General features: G+C 36.2%; 8 protein-coding genes across 9 annotated transcripts; 5 read left to right on the top strand and 3 right to left on the bottom strand.

Moving 5' to 3' along the window:
* On the top strand, nucleotides 685-2,056 carry LOC104770069 (RING-H2 finger protein ATL52-like). Its single transcript, XM_010494418.1, has one exon. The coding sequence runs from the start codon at nucleotides 842-844 to the stop codon at nucleotides 1,943-1,945; it is 1,104 nt and encodes a 367-aa protein (XP_010492720.1). The 5' UTR covers nucleotides 685-841; the 3' UTR covers nucleotides 1,946-2,056.
* On the top strand, nucleotides 4,122-5,057 carry LOC104770068. The gene has a single exon (XM_010494417.1). The coding sequence runs from the start codon at nucleotides 4,262-4,264 to the stop codon at nucleotides 4,853-4,855; it is 594 nt and encodes a 197-aa protein (XP_010492719.1). The 5' UTR covers nucleotides 4,122-4,261; the 3' UTR covers nucleotides 4,856-5,057.
* Nucleotides 5,146-7,323, bottom strand: LOC104770067 (BTB/POZ domain-containing protein At5g17580-like). Its single transcript, XM_010494416.2, has 3 exons — nucleotides 7,064-7,323; nucleotides 6,897-6,969; nucleotides 5,146-6,818 (listed from the first exon to the last, which is right to left on the bottom strand). Exons 1-3 carry the CDS (start codon nucleotides 7,102-7,104, stop codon nucleotides 5,223-5,225), a joined length of 1,710 nt encoding a protein of 569 aa, XP_010492718.1. The 5' UTR covers nucleotides 7,105-7,323; the 3' UTR covers nucleotides 5,146-5,222.
* LOC104770066 (uncharacterized metal-dependent hydrolase YabD-like) lies at nucleotides 7,462-9,514 on the bottom strand. 2 transcript variants are annotated; one of them, XM_010494414.2, is made up of 9 exons: nucleotides 9,286-9,368; nucleotides 9,119-9,188; nucleotides 8,946-9,027; nucleotides 8,797-8,847; nucleotides 8,600-8,700; nucleotides 8,316-8,469; nucleotides 8,044-8,241; nucleotides 7,841-7,958; nucleotides 7,462-7,747 (listed from the first exon to the last, which is right to left on the bottom strand). In XM_010494414.2, exons 2-9 carry the CDS (start codon nucleotides 9,166-9,168, stop codon nucleotides 7,692-7,694), a joined length of 810 nt encoding a protein of 269 aa, XP_010492716.1. In that variant the 5' UTR covers nucleotides 9,169-9,188; nucleotides 9,286-9,368; the 3' UTR covers nucleotides 7,462-7,691. The 2 variants fall into 2 exon arrangements, with proteins under 2 accessions (XP_010492716.1, XP_010492715.1); XM_010494413.2 differs by having other exon boundaries at nucleotides 7,463-7,747; nucleotides 9,119-9,192; nucleotides 9,286-9,514.
* Nucleotides 14,657-16,014, bottom strand: LOC104770065 (protein BOLA4, chloroplastic/mitochondrial-like). The gene is made up of 3 exons (XM_010494412.2): nucleotides 15,626-16,014; nucleotides 15,332-15,399; nucleotides 14,657-15,007 (listed from the first exon to the last, which is right to left on the bottom strand). The coding sequence occupies exons 1-3, from the start codon at nucleotides 15,968-15,970 to the stop codon at nucleotides 14,866-14,868; spliced, it is 555 nt and encodes a 184-aa protein (XP_010492714.1). The 5' UTR covers nucleotides 15,971-16,014; the 3' UTR covers nucleotides 14,657-14,865.
* On the top strand, nucleotides 16,131-18,217 carry LOC104770063 (peroxisome biogenesis protein 19-2). The gene is made up of 5 exons (XM_010494411.2): nucleotides 16,131-16,267; nucleotides 16,443-16,482; nucleotides 16,683-16,974; nucleotides 17,590-17,906; nucleotides 17,985-18,217. Exons 1-5 carry the CDS (start codon nucleotides 16,222-16,224, stop codon nucleotides 18,028-18,030), a joined length of 741 nt encoding a protein of 246 aa, XP_010492713.1. The 5' UTR covers nucleotides 16,131-16,221; the 3' UTR covers nucleotides 18,031-18,217.
* On the top strand, nucleotides 18,948-20,950 carry LOC104770062 ((Z)-3-hexen-1-ol acetyltransferase-like). The gene is made up of 2 exons (XM_010494410.2): nucleotides 18,948-19,602; nucleotides 19,933-20,950. Exons 1-2 carry the CDS (start codon nucleotides 19,159-19,161, stop codon nucleotides 20,830-20,832), a joined length of 1,344 nt encoding a protein of 447 aa, XP_010492712.1. The 5' UTR covers nucleotides 18,948-19,158; the 3' UTR covers nucleotides 20,833-20,950.
* On the top strand, nucleotides 22,411-24,209 carry LOC104770061 ((Z)-3-hexen-1-ol acetyltransferase-like). The gene is made up of 2 exons (XM_010494409.1): nucleotides 22,411-22,871; nucleotides 23,109-24,209. Exons 1-2 carry the CDS (start codon nucleotides 22,431-22,433, stop codon nucleotides 24,051-24,053), a joined length of 1,386 nt encoding a protein of 461 aa, XP_010492711.1. The 5' UTR covers nucleotides 22,411-22,430; the 3' UTR covers nucleotides 24,054-24,209.

Below are 24,253 nucleotides of genomic sequence, written 5' to 3'. Positions count from 1 at the left end.
AGACACAACAGGTTACGCCAAATCATTCGTTTCACAAAAAGCGAGACCACATTAACATATACTAATTGAGTTTTAAAATTTATTTAAAGAAAGTTAGTTGTAAAATGATGTTAAACATGTCCCAACCAATATTAATAAACATACACAGACATATCTTTAAGAAACAAAAAAAAGTTATTGGTCTAATGTAAAACTAGGTAGTAGACCCGTGCTTTACGCGGGACTAATTGTTATTTACTTTTTTGTTATTTTATAATTAATTATCTTAAGGATAATATTTTAAAATTATTTAAGTAAAAATCTATCATGTCCTTTTAAAAAAAGTCCTCAATATATGATCAACTAAAAAGCCCAAGTGCTTTCTAGCATTATCAAAATAAATATTTAAATATAAAATATTGAATTACAAATGTATGATTTGGATAATTTAAAAATATGTGTGATAACAATAACCAATTGAATCATTTATATATTAATTTTTATATATATAAATCTTACTAATGAAGATGTTATTAATATTAAATTGATTTTGTGTTTTGTACAATTTAATAAAAATTGTGAAAAGTTAAATCATCTTGATGACAAATTAATGTAAATAATGTGGAAATTAAATCATCTTGACAAATTGTTTGGCCAAAATGATTTTCTATTAATATATTGAGGATACTAATCTAACTTTAAAAAAAAAAAAAAAACAATACACTCTTTGTCACATAGAGCCCAAAGATAAGGAGAGAAAGAGACTGTGACACTCCACCTCAAAACTCTCTCTCTCTTCTTCATCATCTTCATCATCTTCTTCGTCCTTCAATTCTCTCTCTTCTGCAACACAAACAAACAAATGGGTTCAATGTCAAACCCAAACCCATGGTCACCATACGATTCATACAACGATTGCTCTCAAGGAGTCTGCAACATCTACTGTCCTCAATGGTGTTACCTCATCTTCCCTCCTCCTCCTCCTTCTTTCTTCCTAGACGACGACTCTTCCTCCTCTTCCTCCAACACTTTCTCCCCTCTTCTCATCGCTCTCATCGGAATCCTCGTCTCCGCTTTCATCCTCGTCAGCTACTACACTCTCATCTCAAAATACTGCCATCGCCACCACTCCTCAGATACTTCTACTCTTAACCTTAATAATAACAATCGTAACGGTGTAGGTACCTTCTCCTCCACGCAAAGACTCACCAATAGTACTGGAGATGGTCTCAACGAGTCTACGATCAAATCAATTACGGTTTACAGATACAAGAAAGGAGATGGTTTCGTTGATGGTTCTGATTGCTCTGTTTGTTTAAGTGAGTTCGAAGAGAACGAGAGCTTGAGACTGTTGCCGAAATGTAACCACGCCTTTCATCTTCCTTGTATTGATACTTGGTTGAAGTCTCACTCTAACTGTCCTCTTTGTCGTGCTTTCGTCACCGGAGTTAATCACACCACCACCGCGGATGATGATGCTGACTCAAGACTCGTTATAGCTAACCGAACCGAACCGGAATCGGAAATTGATTCGAATTTATCCGGTTCTCAAAACCAAACCGGTGATTTCGGTTCCGTTGTCGTGATCCAAGATCTGGAAACCGGATCTCGGAATAGTAGTAGCGACGACGGTAGATCGGAATTAGAGGAGCAACGACGGGAGAGTAAGGATGGAGAGTCGCAGCCGATTCGGAGATCGGCGTCGCTGGACTCTGGTGTAGTGGTTTCGATCGCTGATGTGCTGAGAGAGATTGATGATGAGGAGGACGCAGGCGGCGTCGGGACTTCGCGACGGAGAGAAGAAAGGGGAGAAGGTGACGGCGATGGGAAGACGACGACGAGTTCGACGACGGCGGCGGCGGGTGAGAGAAGCGGAGTATCGAGTTTTGTGGTGAGGAGTTTATCGACGGGGAGATTTGTTTTCTCGAGGTATGATCGATCGAGAAATTACCGTTTACCCAATTAAATTAAAACACGTGTCATTTTTTTTTTTTTACTTTTTTATTTTAAAGTAAATGTTACTATGAATGAAACATAAACTTAAATATCATTTGACTCTTTTTTTTGTTGTTGTTAATACTGTGCTTAGTAAATTTTTTACTGATTTAGTAAACACTTTTTGAAGATTAAGAAAAAAGTGATAACTATTTTTTTTTTAAAGTGATTTTATGATTAGTACTAAGTACTAACTACTAACAATAAAATGACCTAAAAGATACTAAAAAGAGACGAAATGTTTACTTATTGTGGAGCTAACGAGTAAAGCTTTTTCAACAGCTAGCTAGCTTGTTGTCTTCATACATCATCGATGATCTAGGGATAAATGTGAACATGTTGACTAAAAATCACGTATAATCCAAAAAGAACATGCTGACAGAAAGAAAAGTTGGTGATCAGAGAAGAATCTTTTAATCATACATGCAAAACAAGTTAGTATATATGTTCATCGATTTCGAACGGAGCTAGCTTAAAACGATGAATACATTTGCAGGGTTGTGTAGGTCCTTTGGGACCCCAACTATAGATAAAAAAAACTTACCACTCGTAAATACCAAATGAGAATTTTCAATTTTTAAATATCTTCTTGGATTATGAATTATGTCTGGAAAGAATCTCATTCACATGTATAAGGTTTAAATGAATATTTATAATTATAATATTTTGATTTCGTTAGCAAGTGTCCTACTTCTCGATTTGTTTGAATTCGATTGCCTATGACTGTATGAGTGGTTTGGTTTATATGAGCGTGTATTATACGTAGTATACTCTCTTTGCAATATTACGTTTTCTAGTGGTTTGGGTTTTTTTGTTGTTGTTGTTGTTGTTGTGACTTTTTGAGAGTTATGTTTTTTTGTGTGTGTGTGTGTGTTTGAATTTGTACGTTTGTTTGTATTGTGTTTTCTGACTTTGCCAAAGAACTGTTGCAATGTTGAAAAGCGGACTACTTTACTGTCCTACATGAAACAGATATAACCACAAAATGTGACTAGACAAAGCATACGCATCAATCACACCATATGTTGTTTTACATATAGATAAACAAAATTTATATGCTCACAGGCTTAAAATTTGATACTCGGTCCGAGTTATATATATATATGCTCCATCGATCGGTCATCGCCATCTTCTAATAGTGAATGCCCAACTCTGAATATTTAAAACAATTGAGCTCAAACACATCAAATAACACTAAATGACGACCCTTCATGCTAATTAACGTAAGAGTTCAACATGATTTTAGTATAACTTTTTGTTATTCGTAGCTCGAGCAGTTGTACCAAGTTCAATATGCATTCATCCAAACTTATAGGTCACTCAGAAAGACCCCTGATAAAAAAAAAATCCCAGTCATAGAGGATGAGATAAAATTAATATATCCAATGATGTTAGAAACTTAAAACAAAACAAAAAAACATTTTTTCTCGTCAACGACTGTCGAGGTTGAGAAAATGAAGCTTAGTTGACCTAATGTCTCAAGCTAGGAAGACCAAGAATAGAATCTGAATTTGAAATATAATTAAGAAAAAATGATATGTTTCATTAGTAGGACAAAATTGTTTCATTAAATCTGAATTTTAACTTAAATGCTAATTATACGTGATTTATAAGTTTGAATATTTTAAATAGGACACATGTTTTTGGATTCAATTCAATGTGAACAAAGAAAAGAAACGGTTGTGGGCATTGTTGCTAGAAATGTGAATAAAATAGATGAACAAAAGATCTGTACGTTGTGTCACCAAAAAAAAATCTTAAGTAACCTTTTTCAAAAAAAGTGGAGCTCATGTATTAGACATCGTGAACGTTTGTCGCATCTTGGTCGATAGCACGACAAGTCGATAACATAAGTCTTAATTTTTTTTATATACATTTATTTTACGTGGCCTTTTTGGTACTCAGGAGATAATTAATCAAACCGCAAATAGTATATCATACTGAAAAAAAAAACAAAAATTCCAATTTTAATCTCGAATTAAAAATTTGTTACTAATAAGTTAAACATTTCCTATCTTCACTCTTAGAGCGTAAAAAAGTCTCCAACAACCTCACAACGACTCTACTAAATAAAAAACTCTTTGCAGTAATAATTTAGCGAAAAAAAACAAAGTCAATAAATAAAACCGAGTCCGCAATAAGCGCTCTTTTCAGTTTTCTGTTACACCAAACTTTTTTTTTGTTCAACACAAATTTTCTCGAGGAAAAAAAGAAAGAAAGAAAGAAAAAGAGAAACCAAATTTTCTCATTGTGTTGTTTTCAAAAGATCCAGTGGTCGGGAATTCGAATGGATCAGAGAAAAGGTGATCCAAGAATATACATTGTCACACTTCTGTTTCTTTCATGTATCTTATCAGGAGGAGTTCTTTTAGGACTTTACCTGGTCCAATCTGATCCGAACCCTTTGTTTCTACAAGCGGGTATGTTCTTTGTTGGTGTCCCTTGGCTCTTTTGGTTCTTGGCTTACGTTTACTCTTGCGTCCTCAAGCCTTGCACCGTCTCCGTTAGCAAGAGCGTTGCCAATTACGATCCGGAGAAAGGTGATCCAGCAGAGAAGAACGTCAATAACAACACGACCCCGGAAAACGTCACCGCAACGTCAGTTTCGGATACAGCGACGAGGAATTCGCCTAGGGAAGGTGAGAAGCACGTGCAATTCGGGAATGTGGTGGTTCTTGGTGATGAAGAAGGAGAAGGAGGAGGAGGAGGAAAAGAAGAAGATGAAGATCGGAACGAAGGTAGTTCTAATAATCTGATTCAAAATCATATGCGAATCCAAGAACAAGAAGATCGTAGATCGAATTCAAGAAGCGATGATGAAAGTAGCATTGATGAGGATTGCGATAGGACTCCATTGAGATTATCGGTCGGAAACAAATGATCTGATACTGTAATGATCAATGTTTAGCGCACGGATCAATACATGATCGTTTTTATCGGGTTGTGTAACCAGATTGAACAGAGAAAGAGAGAGGCTTTGAAGAAAGCTAACCCTCGTTAACGTGTGAGACAAGGAATGCTGTTCTTTTGAGTAAGAACTAAAATACCATGTGAAAAGAGACCCATAGAAGAATTTGTTTTTGTTGTAGCTTTAATTTTTATGTTATACTCTTATGGTTTTTGATAAATTTAAAAAACATAACCTGAAAAAAAAAACATTTTCTCCAATGTCAGAAACAGAACAAGAACAAACAGAGCAAAAACAAGAACAAGATCTGAGACTGGACGGAATGTAATCAGTAATTAATTTATTTGTAGTGATGATGAATCTTCTTCTTTTTCTTCTTTGTATTGACATCACAGGTGCAAGCATCAACTGAAGAAGAAGATGAAGTCAAGCAACCAAATTTTCTCTTCACCTGTCTCCACACACTTAGCTTATTACTCTTCTTCTTCTGCTTCTTCGTCTTCTTCCAACGATGAACAACACATTCATGATTCTCAATCTCAAGTCCTAACAGCTTATTACTCATATTCTCTATCTCATCTTCATCGCTGGAAACCTCAATCTCTCCTTCTTCGTCGTCTTCGTCTACTTTCTCTTCTATAACCTTGATCTCTTTAGCCACTGTATCACGTATCTGATGCTGAGAAGCAACCAAAACCTTAACAACGATTCTAATAGGAAGCCTCTGGTTAATCGCGGCTTGCTCGCATACTTCTTGAGAGAGTTTCTTACATTCAAGAACTTTACAAACTTCCATCTTTTCTGATTCAGTCAAGTATCTATGGCTCTCCAAGAAAGCATCAATGGCTTTGTAAATCCCATCAGAGTATCTCAAAATGCCTTGCGAACTAGCCTCTGTGATCTCCGCTAACTCCACAAACGCTTCCAGCTTCAGAGAAGTCTCACTCGCAGCCAAGAACAGAAACTCTTCCAACAGTTTCGCTACTTTCTTGAAATGTGAAACATCTTCAGAGTCTTCATTGGCATAGTAACTGTAGAAGCTCGTGACAACGGTTTTAACGAGACTGATATCTTCGAAACTCTCAGCTTTTTCTCTGTATCCTTGAGATAGAATCTTGAGATCTGTTGGTCTAGCCATGTCGAGCTGTTTGGTGATTCTGATCTCGAATCCTTTTCGACATTCGGAGCTAGCTTCTAACCAGATCGAATGTTTTAGCGCTTCAAATAAGAACTCGCAAGAGATAAGCCCTCTCGGATGCGGCAAAAGCCTCTCAACCGCTTCAACTACTTCTCTCCTTTGCCCTAGTTGGCTTTCTTCCGCATCAAAAACCCATTTCTTAGCGTATTTGCAGACAGATAAAACTATGTATTCCACGGGGATGCTGCGTGATTTAATTGCTCGGATCATCAAAGGTTCATATAACCGAAGCGGAACTGTGATCAAATCTTCTGATTTCCAATCTTTTACAAACAACCGTCTCCTAGGGTTAGGTCTATAATCATCACTTTCCTCTTCTCTGTTCCTAGTCATTTCACCGAGGAGTCGTGGATCGTATGAAGCTTTTTCAATAAGAGAATCAAAGAAGAGATCGACGAGTCCAACATCAGCTAGCTTGTCAAGACTCTTGTCCCCTGAACGAAGAGCATTTACTGTCTCATTCCAGCAAGGGAAAACTCGTTGCTCTAAGAACTCAGATGCCTTTCCCAACAAGTTATTAGAGCTTTGTTCTTCATTCATACCTAAGTAATACGCTATGCAGAGAACAGAAACAATGTTATCAGAGGTAAACTTGACTTCAAGGCCATAACAGAATCTAGCTACAAGCTCAAAGGTTTCAGGGTCGACTTCTAAATCTCTTAGGATCAAACGCAGCTCATCCATCTCGTTTCGCTCGAGTAATAAGCTCACTTGTGACGATCTCTTTGCTAACATTTCCTGCAAAACAAAAACTCAATATCTCTGTTCTGTTTTTTTTTTTTTGATGAAAGTTTTAGAGAATCGAATCAAACTTACTTTGTGAAGATGAAATGGAACACCCTTTATGTTGATATGAAGATCCGGTGCAGATGATGCTGACATTGAATTCCTTCAAACAATGAATGTAATTAGGGAGACCATCGATTAAAATCAAAATGAAATGATGATTATAATTTGAAATAGAAGAGACTAAGAAATCTCACCTGTTCTCGTTGTTGTTGTTGTTCCTATCTGAATCTGACATTTTTGATAGCAGTTCTTCAATTTTTCTGAAGGATAATAGATTTGTAAAATTGTCTGTATAAACAGAGTATTTAGTTTCTCATGTGTTCTGCAACAATGGAAACAAAAACAGAAGTTTCAGAAACAACTCTTGAATGAGAAAGAACACCACTAAAAGCTTATCAAGAAAAGTATGGCTCTTCCCGAAATATAGGATTAAGTTAAGATATAAGTGGGATTCTCCGGGGAAAATGTATTAGTTAGTTTATATACCAAATTTGAAACAAATTTACTACTACAGATTATAATATTTAATCCTTTTTCTTGGTAATGAACTGTACGCAAAAGACTCTAATCACATCATCACAAAATGATTTTTTTTTTTTTTTTATCACACAAAGCCATCCTTATCACGTATATGAATATCTCTTAACACTCATACTGTATATGGTTATAGTTAAAAATAAGAATAGGCCTCTTATTCTTATTTTGATAACCTTTTTTGTACAAAGAAAAGTGTAACTGTCTATAACACTGGTACAGTAAGTCCAAATTCAAATCCTCATAGTCGTAACAGAGTGATGAGAAACACTACAATGCCTTCAGAACTCATGATACATGTGCTGGTGACTGGTTTTGACTGTGGCCAGAGACATCAGCAGTACCTAAAGACACAAATCCGTTCTATGTTTCATTAATAACTTGATATAGGACCCAATAAAAAGATGTGAAGAGACAAACTAAAAGAAATCATTTACCTCTCTCAAGAAGCATCTTGGAACCTGGATAAGAGAATAATCGAACAGCATTCCGATAGCTTAGCTCTGCGAGTTCTTCGTTCTTCATGCCCAACAACTGCGCTACATACTCAAGTACCTGAAACCGTAATTGATCAGGGTCTTATTTTCCATGGTTCTATAAAACAGAAGATCAGTTGAGAATCTACAAAGCAACAACGTACGATATGAATATTAGCCGGGTGATTAAGTGTTTCCTTAGACAACTTCATCGAGTCACTAGAAGCAGAATCAAGGTCCTGAGCTGACTTTTCTTCTTCGGGTAGAGAAGGATCTCCTTCTACAAAGTAGAGACTACCTGGCTCTGCATTTGGTAGTGCGTCTGGTGAATCAGTTTCCAATAAGATCCTATCAGATGGAACCTACCAAGAACTGAAATCAAGATTCCATTCCACCAAAAGCTGTGAGTTGGTGTAGAGAAATATGAAAATCTTACCACTTTCAACATCTTCTTGGCTTTTTTCTCACTCATGGACATAAGAAAACCGGAGAAGGAGAAATATGCACCGAGCTTAGCAAACTCAGGAACCATCTCAGCAGAACCTAAATACGAGTGAAGGATGACCCCAGAAGGAAAAGGCCCCATAGATCTGCGTATTAAAGTACACATCACACTACATAAGAACACATCATAAAGAGACACTTTCATAATTTTTAGGAACACTCAATAATATCTCACTTATGTTAAATACACGTTACAGGAAGCAAAAGATCATATACTTTAATATCTCGAGCAGATCTCCGAATGCACGGACACAGTGAACTGATGCAGGTTTATTCAATTCCTTTGCAAGTTCGAGCTGTTGACGAAACACAGTAACCTGAGACATTAAAATTGCTGCCTTTAGTATCAAAAGCCATCACTCTGAACACAAACAATTTAACCAAGCAAAAGGTCTGATATCCAATTCTGAAACCTGGTCTGAGAAATCAATCTCCTTTCCCTTAGACCCTTTGTCCAAACCAATCTGTTCAAACCAAAAAACAAATCAGTTTCAACCAACACATATCTCATGGAGGGATTCCATTTCAAATCAAATGTGATTAAAGGAGACAAGAGATAGACTTCTCCAACAGCAGCAGTAGGAGTGGTCTCAAACAAACTCTTTAATGTCTCAAACCATTGAGGAGTCCTCTCTGCTACATACCTTAACTCAACCGAAAACACACCAAAAGAGACCATAAAGTTTGAAACTTTACCCGTAAATTTGTAGCTAAGCTATGTTATACAACCCGTACCATGGATGAATCCCAAAGCAGGGAACAACAGAAGGGTATTTAACCCCCATCTCTCTGACCAAGTTCCAATCTTTCTAGACCAAATCAAACGAAACCAAGATTTGATTAAAAAATATCTAGCTAAGGTCGTATAATTCGAAAGCTATCAATCTGACAAATTTCAAAACCTCGGAGACGCCATTGACTGCGAAGGCAGAGACGCCGGAAGCTACGGCGGAAGAGATGAGCTGTGGAGCTTTGGTGATAATCCTCGGGTCTTGAAGGTGACAGTGCGCGTCGAACAGTTTCATCTTCGCCCAACCGCTTTGTTATGTATGTATCTTCTGTAGTTCTTCTTCCAAATACTCTTACCAGGCAAAGGAATTTAGCATTAATTATACAATCACCCCAGAAGTATATAACATTTCACGGAAATGCCCAAAACCTTTTATTATATGTGTCTAGTGTCTAATAGTACTTTAAAAGTTTACTAATAAGAAAACTGAAATTTGGCTTAAGAGGGTATAAAGTTAATAGTAATGCAGGGTTTTTCAATTTAAATTAATTTAGTTCAACTGATATGAATAAAACTAAAGCAAACCAATTACATCCACAAAAGCAAAAATTAGGATAATACAACATATTTAATTATCTGATTTCGAATAGGTGAATAAACTTAATAAAAATAAAAGTTAAGAAATTCTATGGAGCGGAAAATGCAACTATGATAGAAGACCAACACGAGGATGTTCTTGCAGAGAACACATCAATATGTTAGGGGTCAAATGGATATGGCTTGTGTTTGGGCGTGGTACAAATGAGATGACTAGGTCAAGATCATCACTCAAAAATATTCAAGCAGCAACAACTTCAAAGTAAGAAAAAAAAACATCAAGGTCGTTGGAAGATTCAACTTTCGACACATTTTGCATACATTTTTTGGATCCACGGTTTTCGATGGATTTATTATGGAAGGAGATTTAGAACAATCCCCAAATTTTGGACTTAAACATTGGTCAAAGAAAAGAAACGTAAAGAAAAAAATTAATCTTTAGTATTAATCATTGACATAACTTTATTATGATGTTCTAATGATTCAGACACGAAACGACAAGATTGCATCGCTGACAAATCGATTCGAATAAGACAAGTTTTATGTATTTATTTATCTCAGTATTTAAAATCTTGAATCTATCAAATTTTGGACCAATAAATATTATCCAAATATTCTAAGTCTAATAACGATATATAAGACTTTTAAAATAAAATGAGAGTTTTAGAATTAAAATGTATGGAAAAGGCAGCTTTTTGGTAAAATTGTATTATTATGACTTTAAATTTTTGGTCTAGGGTTAACGATTTAATATTTTTAGGGTATTTTCAACCAATTACTCTATTTGATTTACTCTAAAATGGGGTGAGCTCTTCCTCAATCCATTGCTCAATCATGGACATAACTTTATTCTGATGTACTAATGATTCAGACACAATACGACAAGATTACATCGCTGACGAATCGATTCGAATAAGACAAGTTTTATTTATTTATCTCAGTATTTAAAATCTCGAATCTATCAAACTTTGGACCAATAACTTTTTCAAAATATTATCCAAATGTTCTAAGTCTAATAACAATATATAAGATATTTAAATAAAATGAGAGTTTTACAATTAAAATGCATGGAAAAGGCAGTTATCAAGATTTCTTTTTCAAAAAAATAGGTTAACTCTTAGATAATTGACCTTTTGGTATAATTTTACGATTATGACTTTAAGTTTTAGGTTTAAGGTTAACGATTTAATAAATTTAGAGCATTACCAACCATTGCTCAATTTTTATTCATAAAAACCTAATCCAAGTATATTTTTTTACTTAATTGAAATTTAGTAACACCCTGAATTTGCCAAAAGTACAAAATTGTACCCACTTTTTTTATTTTTAGCAATATTTCAAATGAATGATTAATTTAACTAAAAATATATTATCAAATAAATTACATTTCACAACATAGATAAATAAAAGGAATAAAAACACAAAATTGTGTTAATTCGATTCATTCATTTTGCATTTAAAATTATTTAGATAATTAGTTTTCTTAAAATGATAAAACATTTGATTTTTTATAAATTTTTTAAAATTAATTGCTAGATAACTAATAATCATGTTTAATTATAAATGAAAATATCTCATATTTAAAAACTTTTTTTTTGGCAAAATTTAAAAACTATTTTATGTATCAAAAATATCAACTCTCTAGTAGAGTGAGATTCAGTAATACTATTCATTACTCTTTTTGGAGTTGAAAATAAAGATGATTTCTTACTCCAGAATAGAGTTTGGAGTGGAATTAAAGTTTTCTTGTTTATGCTTTAAAAGTTTAGAAATTATGATTTGGTAATTGGGGGATAATTTCTAAAAATATTTTTTTTTGTTATCTAAAGTATTAAAGTTTTTATGATCGTACAAAATGTACTTAATTAAAAGCCCTACACATACAGAAACCAAAACAGTATATAGCTTATCCGTACTAGATTTGATTATTCCACTCATACTATTTAATTCTACTAATTACGTAGTTTTGGCTTTGAAAACCAAAAAATTGAAAAATCTTGTAACTTGAACTTAAAACCGAGACTCCCTTTGCAGTGATTACAGTAAATTAGCTAATATATAATGCAATTATGAGTAAGAAGAAGTAAAAAAAAAGGTTCGATTCAAGAATGAAAAAGCAAAGTAACTCAAGTCACTCTCATTAGTTAGAGTTGCTTTTTTACTTACACAAACACTTGTAACCCCTAAATTCTGCTCAAAGTTACAAGCGTTACAAAAACAATTTTTTAATTAAAAACAAAAAATAATCACAAAAAAATTGTAATCGTTTCTATATATAACACTAGTGAGAAACAACAATTCTCTACAAGAGCTCTCTCTCTATAGTCTCTTGCAATGTCTCTCTCACAACTATTACTAACGATAATTCTTTTTCTTCTCCTCCTTCAGGGAAAAACTGCCGGAGAAACACACAGGTTGCTGAAATGTTTTAACACTACCAGTGCCACCAGACCGGAACCCTACCGAAAATGTAGAGTGTATCTGGTTCCCCCTTCAGGTCCATCGAGAAGACAAAACTTGGACGCTGTAAACGCTATCCCCGCAACAAGAACTATGACCAAGGTGATAAAGTGCTGTGTGGTTTAGAATATTCATGTAGTGTTTTTTTCTACAAGAATATCAGAATATGTATATATAAATAAATCTATCTATGTTCGTTATCTATGTAACTATGGTCGTTGTGAAAATGAAGGCATGAACGTATCTTTATGTTTACACACTGTTCATTATTTCATTTTCTCCTTTTCACTTCTCTAGACCTTGCAAAATATCAGTCATTGTGTAAAAACCACGTGATGGGCTAGCTGTGTTATCTATGTGTCTACTATGTTTCCAAAGCTGTGTACTTGTAATAATTGGAGCTAAATGAACTTTTGCTCCAAGTTGTTAAAATATACTTCTCTTTGTACTACTACTATATATTTTTACTAAACAATACTATGTTCAGCTATAGTCGCATAATAATAAAAGAACCGACAAAAACAAAACTGTTCGTTCATGTAACTACGGATGTGGGAATTTGAGAAAATGGACGGGTTATAACAATTACCAAGTGAAGTGAGTGTTAAAGCTGATAATGGCTATAAACAAAATCCAGGTTTGCGGGACACTTTTTGCCTAGTTGATGGAATCTTCGATTAGATATAAAATTATAAAATCAACCATATAAAATTATAAATATATACTTTAACAAAAAGAAAGCATGTATATAAATATAGGGTGAATTAGTTCAGTAACCAAAACAAAAAAACTATAGTAGTAAATAACACTATATTTAAAAAAATTAGAAGATTAGGATGAGGGCAGTGCAAAATTACCAATGGTGGTGGAGGACAGTGGTGGCTGGCCGGAGATAGTTGGCCGGCGGTGGTTGGCTGGCGGTGGCTGGCCGGAAGTAGCTGGTCGGCAGTAGCTGGCCGGAGGTGGCTGGCCGGAGGTGGTTGGCCGGAGGTGACTGGCCGGTGGTGGTTGGCCGGAGGTGGTATTCCGGCGGTGGCTTGCCGGAGTAGCCGAAAAAGTTCGCCAGATTTGGTTGCCTGAAAAGTTCGCCGGAATTGTTGGCCGGCGGCCGGTGGCCGGAGGTCGGGGGTAGTGGTGGCCGGAGGTTTGGCTGGAGGAAATCTAAACCCTAGAAGCACATTGGGAACCCTAGTGGTGATGGTGGTAAAAAGGTGGTGGTAGAAGGTGGAGATGGTGGTTTTAGGGGGTGAGGAAGGTGGTGGTAGGGGGTGGGGATGGTGGTGGAAGAAGGTGGAAGGAAATAGTAAAGGCAAGGGTAATATAGTATATATTATAGTTTATATAGAGTATATTAGTTATACATGGTTAGAGTAGTTAGTGGGTTAATTATAGTTTTTTTGTTGGTTATTGAGTGCAAATTCCCATAAATATATTATTACAACTAAGAATATATTTTAGTTTTATTTTTTATCATCTAAATATATTCTAGTTTTTTTTAATACATTTGTAAAATAAAATTTTATATAATAATAATTGATAAAAGATGACAAGGTTTTGTTAAAAAGAATCACCACCATCACAAAATACAAACGCTAAATTTGATTTGATTATTTTAAAAACGATTTAAAACATCAAACACTTGTAATCACAACCGCTCCAATGTATAACATGTGTTAATCATAAGAAAACCGATTACATACTTAAAAGATTTTTTATTTTATTTTTTAAAAACCCTGTCTTCATGCATAAATATATTTTCACAATTCCAAATATATATTTTGGTTTAGTTAATATACTATCAACTATAAAAATTTAGATATGATAAACATTTGATATAAGATAATAAGGGCTGCAAATGGATGTACAAAATTGAAAAAATGGGTTGAACAAAATTGGGTTGAATAATATTCAACTCATTCATCTCTAAAATAGTGGTTGAACAAGTTGAAGATTTTTACTGTAGGATTAGTTTATTTTTTCAACTTTTTGAGTTGAACCGACTGAATGGTTTTTTTCCAACTTCTTCAACCCTTACAATGCAAATGGTGAAAATTGGTTAAATAATTTTTTTCAACCTGTTCAATCACTTCAACCTTGCAACCATTTGCACCCAAGGTTTTGTCCAAGAAGTTCCACTACTACAAACACTAGTTTTTTTTTGTTGTTTTGTTATTTTATAACGATTTAAAATGTCACATTTGTAACCGCAACCGCTCCAATGCATAATATATGATAGGGGTTGCAATAGAACCAATCAAGTACTCCAAAGAAGAATTAAGAAAAAATAAAAAATATTTCTTCATGCATAATCACATATATTTTAGCTTAATTCATTTACAGTATTAATCAACATGAAAAGAAAATTAAAAAATAATAAGATTTTCGATAAAAGATAATAAGATTTTCATTCAAGAGAATTTACCACCACAAAAACTAATTTTGTATATATTATTTTAAAGCGAATTAAAAACACCAATTACGACGTGTAACAACAACATCTCCAATGCATAACATGCGTTGCCAGTCGCAAGAGAATCAATCAAAGTACTTACAAGAAAGACTCAGAAACAGAACCAAAAATGTATTTCAATTAATAAATTATTTCTTTGCTTTTTTTGATAAAACAAACAGCATTGTCCGCTGCTAATCAAATACTAATAGATATTGAAAGGCATTTAAAATTCGAGGCTTCATTTCAAACTTCTGAAGGAGTCTTTGTTGTCATTTGATCAACAGCATGAACTACGTTCTGAAGCTCTTCCCAAATGGCTTTGTAGACCATCCTTTGTCTGTTCACCGCAGATTGTCCCTCAAAAGCCGATGACACCACATTGATGCTACACCAAAACAGACATTAAGCAATCTCTGCTGTTAAGTTAAGTAGTTAACAGAAGCAAATCTAATATGACAAGTTAAATCTCGATTCGTTCTGCACAATCATATCTACTCTGTTTCTGCTGATAAGACTAGTTCTGGATTAAGTTACTAACTTATAAACCCCAACTTCGATGAAAGCTACAAGAACTTTATCTATATGAAAGTGAAAGTTTCTATACCTCACAGATATCAACAAATTCACCACCCTAAACACAAGTTGAGCTACGTGTAACAAACGAATCAGAATGGGGAAGATAAAACTGGCTAAAAGCCAGAGTAGGTACCAGACATGACGCCCATCGCCAGACATATCCGTTACAGTAACCGACTCAGCATTCAATTGTTCTTTAATCTGCACAGCCACAGGCAAGCAAACAAAAAAACAAAAAACAACTCATAATGTTGAGATACATGTGTTGATTAAACCTTACAAAACGAATCATATGCGTGACAAGATTCCTCATTTATGATTCATAACAACCTAAATCTTGATTAACATTTGTGAGCTACTGAGAGTAACAAATGTTGCTAAAATTGACACTGACACACCCACAATTGAAATAAATTAAAAATCGAACCTTTAGCTCCATGGATTGCATAAGGGTTAGGTCAATAGACCCAGCGTCGTTGATTTGAGAGGATCTGGTACTGAAATCACGGCTTCGTATGTCAACAATACCAAACCCAGAAGAAACCCTAGATACTCCGTTGATGTAAATCGACGACGACGGCGGCGGCGGCGCAGTCTTCTCTCCACGAGACAAAACGGCGGTTAGGCATCTCGAGTTGAAGCTTCTCACAACGAGAGGTGACGAAAACGAAGCGAAGGGTCTCTTTGGAGATCGAAACAAGAGACGAAGGCTCGCTCTTGTGGAAGAGAGAAGAACGTGTGGTCGTGCCGTCGCCATTAAAGTGTTCGCCATTGGCTCAGTCGGACTCGAGAGAGAGAGAGCTCTTGTTAATGTAATGGGCTTTATTGGGCCTTTCCGCGAAAAAAATAATAGAAGGTCACTTTAGTCATTTTCGTATTTTAATGTGAGCCGTCGGATCGAATCCTTTTTAACTTGATCGTGTGGTTAATCAAACGATCGATGTATCGGAATGATCAATTGAAACGCCACCGCCTTTGTCTAAAGTCCTCTCTTCTTCCACAGTTCGAGAGAGACTAGAGGAAATGGCCAACGACACTCACACCGATGACTTAGACGAGCTTCTCGATAGTAATAATTTCCTCCCTCAACGATTCTAATTTGATTTGATGATATCCTACTACTACTACACTAGCTTGTTCCACGAATTCTATGTTTGATTTGATTGATGATTTTGCTTTGTGGGTTCGTTTCTAGAATTGAGAATTCTGGGTTTCTTGTTTTGTTTCTGTGTGTACTTTCTCAGGCGCTTTGGATGATTTTAAGGATCTCAATCTTACTCCAAGGTTACTCCTTTCTCCTTGCAATCTATCTATCTATCTATCTAGTTGTATCTATGGCATGTGGTTAGCTACTTACTTAGCTCTAATTTTGAGAATATTATTAAGATTGTGGTTACCTATTGTGAAGTTTTGAGTTTAGAGTTATGTTTGTTATGTTTTTGTGTGGGAATTGGGGGTCTTAATTAGCTTTTGGATTTGTGTAGAGCGGGAGGGGTAGTAAAACAAGATGGTGATAAAAAGGAAACTGAGTCATTGCCGAGTGGGATTCAAGGTCTTGGAATGGGGTTACCTGATATGAGGAGCAAGAAGAAAGGCAAACAGAAGATTGCAAAAGAGGACCATGTTGCTGAGGCTCTTGATAAACTCAGGGAACAAACCAGAGAAACTGTTAAAGGACTCGAGTCTTTGTCGTCGAAGCAGCAGCAGCCTACAGGTTCTGATGATGCTATGGTCGAAGATTGGATCAAGCAATTCGAGGATCTTGCTGGTTCTAACGTAAGAAATACACAAACTGAGTTTTTTTTTTACTTGTTACATTCTTTATCTTGCTATACTTATCTAGTAGTTTAATGCTCTCTTTATATTCCAGTGCTCTGATTAGATTTTTTAGGTGATATTCTCTCATGGAATTAAGATAAGTTTGACTGACCTGTACTAATGAAGTCTGTGGTGGATTTGGTGTTCTTAGTGTAAATCCGATCTCTGGTCTTGTCTTTCTTGTGTGTATCAAGGTTCATTTTACTTTGTTTCAGCTTAATGTTTGGTCTTGCTTGCCATTACTGGTGGCAGTTTGATTTGGGATGCTTCTAATTATCATCTCAAACCATTGAGCTGAGTTGAGATGTAAAGTTCTTAATTAAAGGTTGTTTTCAAAGTAGTTAAGGTTGTTTTCAAAGTAGTTCTTAATTAAAGGCTGTTTTCAAAGTAGTTGTAACGTTTAATCTACTTAAGGTTGTTGCAAAGTAGCATTAAAGGCTGTTTTCATAGGACGGATTGTGATATTAATATCCAAAACCCACATTTGAAGATGAGAATTAGTTTGCAGAACCACTTGAAAGAAGTTTTGTATTTTATGACTTTTGGTCTGATCATTCCCATGTTTGGTTTTAGGACTTGGAGTCGATAGTGGACACGATGATGCAACAACTATTATCAAAGGATATTCTTCACGAACCAATGAAAGAGATAGGCGCAAGATACCCGAAATGGCTAGAAGAGCATGAAACCAGTCTAGACAAGGAAGAATTCGAACGTTATTCGCGCCAATATGAACTAATCAAAGAACTCAACTTGGTGTATGAGAACGAACCAAACAATTCGACCAAGATCATGGAGATAATGCAGAAGATGCAAGAGTGTGGACAGCCACCGAGTGATATAGTACAAGAGATGGATCCAGGATTTGATTTCGCTAGTCTAGGCCAAATGTAAGTCTTCTTCCTCATTAGAACATCTGTGTTCTCTAATGACCAATGGGACTGAGTGTTGTATATATATGTTCACAGGTCTCCGGATATGCTCGAGTCTTCACCAAATTGTTGTGTAATGTGAGGGAAGAAACAAGTTTAAGAACTGTTTGGCACTTGTCCAGCCATTGGAGACCATGTTTTTTTTTTCTTGAATACTACAGTTATTCTCTATTTGGTTAGGTTGTTAGGTTCAGGTTCTTTTGGTTTATTCAGTTCGGTAATACTTTTAAATACCTAAATGAATAGGCCAACGAGAAAGAATTACTATTTGAAATTTATAAATAAAATAAGACGAATTATTTTGAAAAACAAACTTAGGTAATGTCTAAACCTCATGCGTAAAAGTTATAATCCGCTCTTCATCCAAAAGTTATAAGTGGACAGGGGCAAAGAGGCAATTCGTAGAGCATGTATGGTTTTATGTTTCTTACTGGTTATAATCATTCGTACTACAAGTGGACATGGTGGTGGTCCAAAACTATTAATTATGTGGGGTTCGTAACATGTGAACGTTGAGTATTGAGTGTGTTATAGATGTGTCCATAATGTTTAACAGAATCGAAACAAATGCTATTTCAAAACTTACAACAAGTTGATCCTGGTTTCAAACACACATGTTCAATATCAACTGAAATAGTTGTGTCCCGCGGACACGCTTATAAACCTGGTTTGAAATACGGGTTCAATCATCAAAACTTTTTAAAAGAAAAAAAAAAAACACATACACACACACTAAGTTTAATAAGGACATGTTTTTGATGAAAAATACTAAGTTCCATCAAAGCTTTCCAATTCATACTTAGTAAAAAGAAAATACGAATACGGATGAGTAGAGAAAACCATGTCCCTTATAAAACGAAACAAATTATAATTCATTTCAATTTCTATATCTTGAAAATTGAACAGTTTGAATACTATTTAACACAAAAGGGGATGGTACATCCTCATAAGTCATAATCTTGTACATAAATTTCGACTTGTTAATTAAAACTAAAAGCTAGGGGCCATGGCAGACTATTCCCGTGAATAAGAACAGAGACCATTTGTATACGTAAATGAATCTAATTACGGGCACGGATGTGTGCTGCAATAATTATCTTTTAATGCATGTGTGCAGCCATCCCTCACTCTTTAATCATTATAAGTTTGTAAATGGTAACCATATAATAATAGTATCTCAGCAACGGAGCTGCAAATCCCTTCACCCGTAATGTCCGGATCATTGACGTTTAAGGTTCACCGGCAGAAGCCTGAGTTAGTTTCTCCGGCGAAACCAACACCGAGAGAGCTCAAACTCCTCTCTGACATCGATGACCAACAAGGACTAAGATTTCACATTCCCACTATCTTCTTCTATAGACATAGCCCTAATCCTTACTCCGATCCAGTCGCAGTGATTCGGAGATCCCTTGCAGAGACGCTGGTTTACTACTACCCGTTCGCAGGTAGGCTTCGGGATGGAGGACCGAACCGGAAACTCGCCGTGGACTGCACCGGTGAAGGCGTTTTATTCATCGAGGCAGATGCTGACGTGACGCTTGTAGAGTTTGAAGAGAAGGATGTTCTTAAGCCTCCTTTCCCTTGCTTTGAAGAGCTTCTTTTTGACGTTAATGGTTCAAGTGAAGTGCTCAACGCTCCTTTGATGCTCATGCAGGTCAGTTTCACTATAAGTACTAAATATAAATAAAGTTTGGTTTACGTTTCTTAAAATGGACACTATTTATGAGTTTTTTTTTTTTTTTTTTTNTTTTTTTTTTTTTTTTCAACATTTCTGCATTATGGGCCACAACTGGCCGGCCCATTAGCCAAATTCCTACATGGGTAGGAGCCGGGACTCGATCCCGGGTGTGATAGTGCCTTGTGCATTAAGGACTTACTTTTGGCCACTGCACCAACGTCACTTCACAGTATTTATGAGTTTTATATATTCCAAAGAAGTTTTTCCCTATGTTAGGCCTTCACGTTATTAGCTAATTTCGTGTAGGTCACGCGCCTAAAATGTGGCGGTTTTATCTTTGCCGTCCGTATCAACCACGTAATGTCCGACGCCGCCGGTCTCTCGCTCTTCCTCAAAACGGTGTGCGACTTCGCGAGGGGTTATCACGCGCCTAAGGTTGCTCCGGTGTGGGAACGTCACCTTCTGAACGCCAGGGTCCCGTTGCGTGTGTCACACGCACACCGCGAGTATGACGAAATACCCGTAGTTGGTACGGACAACGACAGTAAGGAAGACAATCTGGTAAGCCGGTCATTCTTCTTCGGCCACAAGGAGATGTCCGCAATACGGAGGCTCCTCCCTCCGAATCTTGTCAACCGCAGCACCGTTATGGAAACACTAACGTCATTTATTTGGCGTTATCGCACTGTCGCTATACAACCTGATCCGAACAAGGAGATGCGGCTCATATTCATCGTCAGCGCGCGTTCTAAGCTTACAACCCCGCCTCTGTCTCCAGGATACTATGGAAACGCGTTTGCGTTCCCGGTGGCAATCGCAACCGCCAGAGAACTAACTAAGAAGCCGTTAGAGTTTGCTCTGAGACTAGCAAAAGAAGCCAAATATAGTGTGACGGAGGAGTACATGCGATCACTTGCGGATCTGATGGTGACAAAGGGAAGACCAAGCTTCTCCTCGGACGGAGCCTACTTGGTATCGGATGTGAGGATTTTTGCAAACATTGATTTCGGTATTTGGGGGAAACCGGTTTACGGTGGAATCGGGACGGCTGGAGTTGTGGATTTTCCAGGGGCTAGCTGCTACGTTTCAGCTGAGAAGAGAAATGGTGAGAGAGGGATCATTGTACCAGTTTGTTTGCCAGAGAAGGCGATGCAAAGGTTTGTGAAAGAGCTCGAGGGCGTGTTTTCCAATTTCCATATCTTGTAAATTAAACAGTTCGAAAAGCCAAAAACTCTAATTAGAACAAGAAATGGATTGTACATCCTCATAATATTTTATAACAAATTTCGACTTTTTAAAACCAAAGCTAGGGGCCAAGGCAGACTACCGTGGATGAATAGACCATTTGGAATGTTAAAACATTTTTTGTTTAGTTTTTTAACTCTCGGAAGATAGAATCAAACGCCACCGTAGTAACGTACATGGAATAATTTAATCAGCACAAGCTATTTTCAAACGTCCTGGATTTATTTAATGATAAGATAAGAAAGTTGGACAACTATAACAAAATTTTAATCTAAAGATAGTGGAAGAAGGAAACAAATGTGTGCAGTAATCCCTTTTGGGAAGTACACAACTTAAGTTTTGTAGATTTTATAAAAAAATATAAATGGTTACAAATGCATACTAATAGGTTATATATAAGATATACATTAACCATATACTCTTCATAAGATAACTCTTTATATATAGATAATAAATAATAAATCCATAAATCGTGGAGTATATAGATAATAAATAATAAATCCATAAATCGTGGAGCAAATATATCATGAAGATCACAACATAGTTATTTCAAATGATCTTCTTTTTAATAAAAGAAAAGTACATAACATAGTTTATATTATTTATATTATAATATAAAATAAAGAGAAGTACACAATATAGTTTATATTATAGTGATTAAATTATATTATTTAATTTAAAATTATAATCGCGGAGTTATTTCAAATGATCTCCTTTTTAATAAAAAGAAGTACACAATATAGTTTTTGTAGACTTTATATTTTTAATTAATTATAAATGATTACAAATAGGTTATAGATAGGTTATTGATTAATTCATATATTAATGGTTACACCTAAATATTGGGTGCAACCTTAATTGGAGATATTCCAAATTGATAATTGATATATTAATGGTAATAAATAAAATCATGGATCTTTCAAACTGTATTTTCAGAAGATTTTAGTCATATATCAAGTTGTTTCCAAAGATCTTTAAACACAATATTAGAAATTTACTTTCCACAGATTTTATTGATAAACCATAACGTTCAATAAAAATTAGGACCATGCTAGAGCACAGATTGAATTTTGTTTTTATATTATAATTTTAAGACTTACAAACTCAAGCACGAGTTAAATTTTTATATACTCTAGCACGGAAGCTGCTGGACACACTCTAGCACGGATTAATAATTTTATATACTCTAACACGGGTTAAAATTAACAATATAAGACTTACATAATACATTTACATTTCATGAATAATATTTACAATAAAAATTATTTGCATGAGTTGCATCCAAATAATATTATATACAATTACATATATAATATTTTAAAAATAATAAAATGTATTTCAACCCGTGCTGTAGCACGGGTCCAAATCTAGTTAATTAGTATTTGTATACATGAATATAATTAAGGGTAATCAAAGAATTGTAAACGAATGTGTGCTGCAGTAATTTTTTTTTCTTTTTCCCTCACTCTATATATTGAGATCAGATCATTATAAGTTTGTAACCATAAAATAAATACCATACCAGCAACGGAGCTGCAAAACCCTCCACCCTGCCCGCAATGTCCGGATCTCTGACGTTCAAGGTTCACCGGCAGAAGCCAGAGTTAGTTTCCCCGGCGAATCCAACACCGAGAGAGCTCAAACTCCTCTCTGACATCGACGACCAAGAAGGACTAAGATTTCACATTCCTACCATCTTCTTCTATAGACACAACCCTAAAACATACTCTGATCCAGTGGCAGTGATTCGGAGAGCCCTGACGGAGACGCTGGTTTACTACTATCCGTTCGCCGGCAGGCTTCGGGAAGGACCAAACCGGAAATTGGTCGTGGATTGCACCGGTGAAGGCGTTTTGTTCATCGAGGCAGATGCTGACGTGACGCTTGTAGAGTTTGAAGAGAAGGATGCTCTAAAGCCTCCTTTCCCTTGCTTTGAAGAGCTCCTGTTTGACGTCGAAGGTTCAAGTGAAGTGCTCAACACTCCTTTGATGCTCATGCAGGTCAGTTTCACTAAGGATCCATTGCAAATACACAAATGTAAAAAAGTTTGATTCACTTTTCTTCCAATTTTAATTTACTATTTAGTTTCTTCTATGCATTCAAATAATGTTATTTCCCTATATTTATTATAACAAAATGAAAATAATATGTTCGACTTCACGTTATTTATTACGTGAAAAAAAATATGTTGGTTGGAGCGAAATAGTACGTTAACAGTGATCATATAATTTGTGTAGGTCACGCGCTTGAAATGTGGCGGTTTTATCTTTGCGGTCCGTATCAACCACGCAATGTCTGACGCCTTCGGTCTCTCGCTCTTCCTCAAAACAATGTGCGACTTCGCCCGGGGTTATCACGCGCCTACGGTTCCTCCTGTGTGGGAACGTCACCGTCTTAGCGCCACAGTCCCGTTCCGTGTGTCACACGCACACCGAGAGTATGATGACATGCCGGTAATTGCTACGGAACACGACAGTAAGGGAGGCAATCTGGTAGACCGGTCATTCTTCTTCGGCCACAGGGAGATGTCCGCAATACGGAGGCTCCTCCCTCCGAATCTTGTCAACCGCAGCACCGATATGGAAACACTAACTTCATTCCTATGGTGTTACCGCACTGTCGCTATACAACCTGATCCGAACAAGGAGATGCGACTCATATTCATTGTGAACGCGCGTTCTAAGCTTAAAACCCCACCGCTGTCTCCAGGATACTATGGAAACGCGTTTGCGTTCCCTGTCGCAATCGCAACCGCTGGAGAACTAACTAAGAAACCGTTAGAGTTTGGTCTGAGACTAGCAAAAGAGGCGAAATCTAGTGTGACGGAAGAGTACATGCGATCGCTTGCAAATCTGATGGTGACGAAGGAAAGACCAAGCTTCTCGTTAGACGGAACCTACTTGGTATCGGATGTGAGAATTTTTTCAGATATCGATTTCGGAATATGGGGGAAACCGGTTTACGGTGGTATTGGGAAGGCCGGAGTTACGGATTTTCCAGGCTCTAGCTTCTACGTTTCAGCTGAGAATAGAAATGGTGAGACAGGGATCATTGTACCGGTTTGTTTGCCAGAAAAGGCGATGCAAAGGTTTGTGAAAGAGCTCGAGGGTGTGTTTAGCGGTCAATTTGTATCCAATGGAGGAACCAAAAGCCCTAATAAATTAATGTTGTCTTCTCTGTAAAATGATTACTGTGGTTTAGAAGTAGGTATCTGCATTTCCAATCGGGTTACCCTATCAGATCATGTTATAGCATTATATGCGGTGACGATGTGGAGAGTTTAAATCAGATGATGTGGTAATGTATAATAGCAAGAGAAATTTGAGAGTTGGGGCTAATTCAATCTCCATCAGGGACAAAAACCAAATGCTACGTACAAAAC

Source organism: Camelina sativa, chromosome 20, assembly GCF_000633955.1.
Source record: "Camelina sativa cultivar DH55 chromosome 20, Cs, whole genome shotgun sequence".
NCBI classification, from domain to species: domain Eukaryota; kingdom Viridiplantae; phylum Streptophyta; class Magnoliopsida; order Brassicales; family Brassicaceae; genus Camelina; species Camelina sativa.
This window is presented reverse-complemented; position numbering and strand designations above follow the sequence as displayed.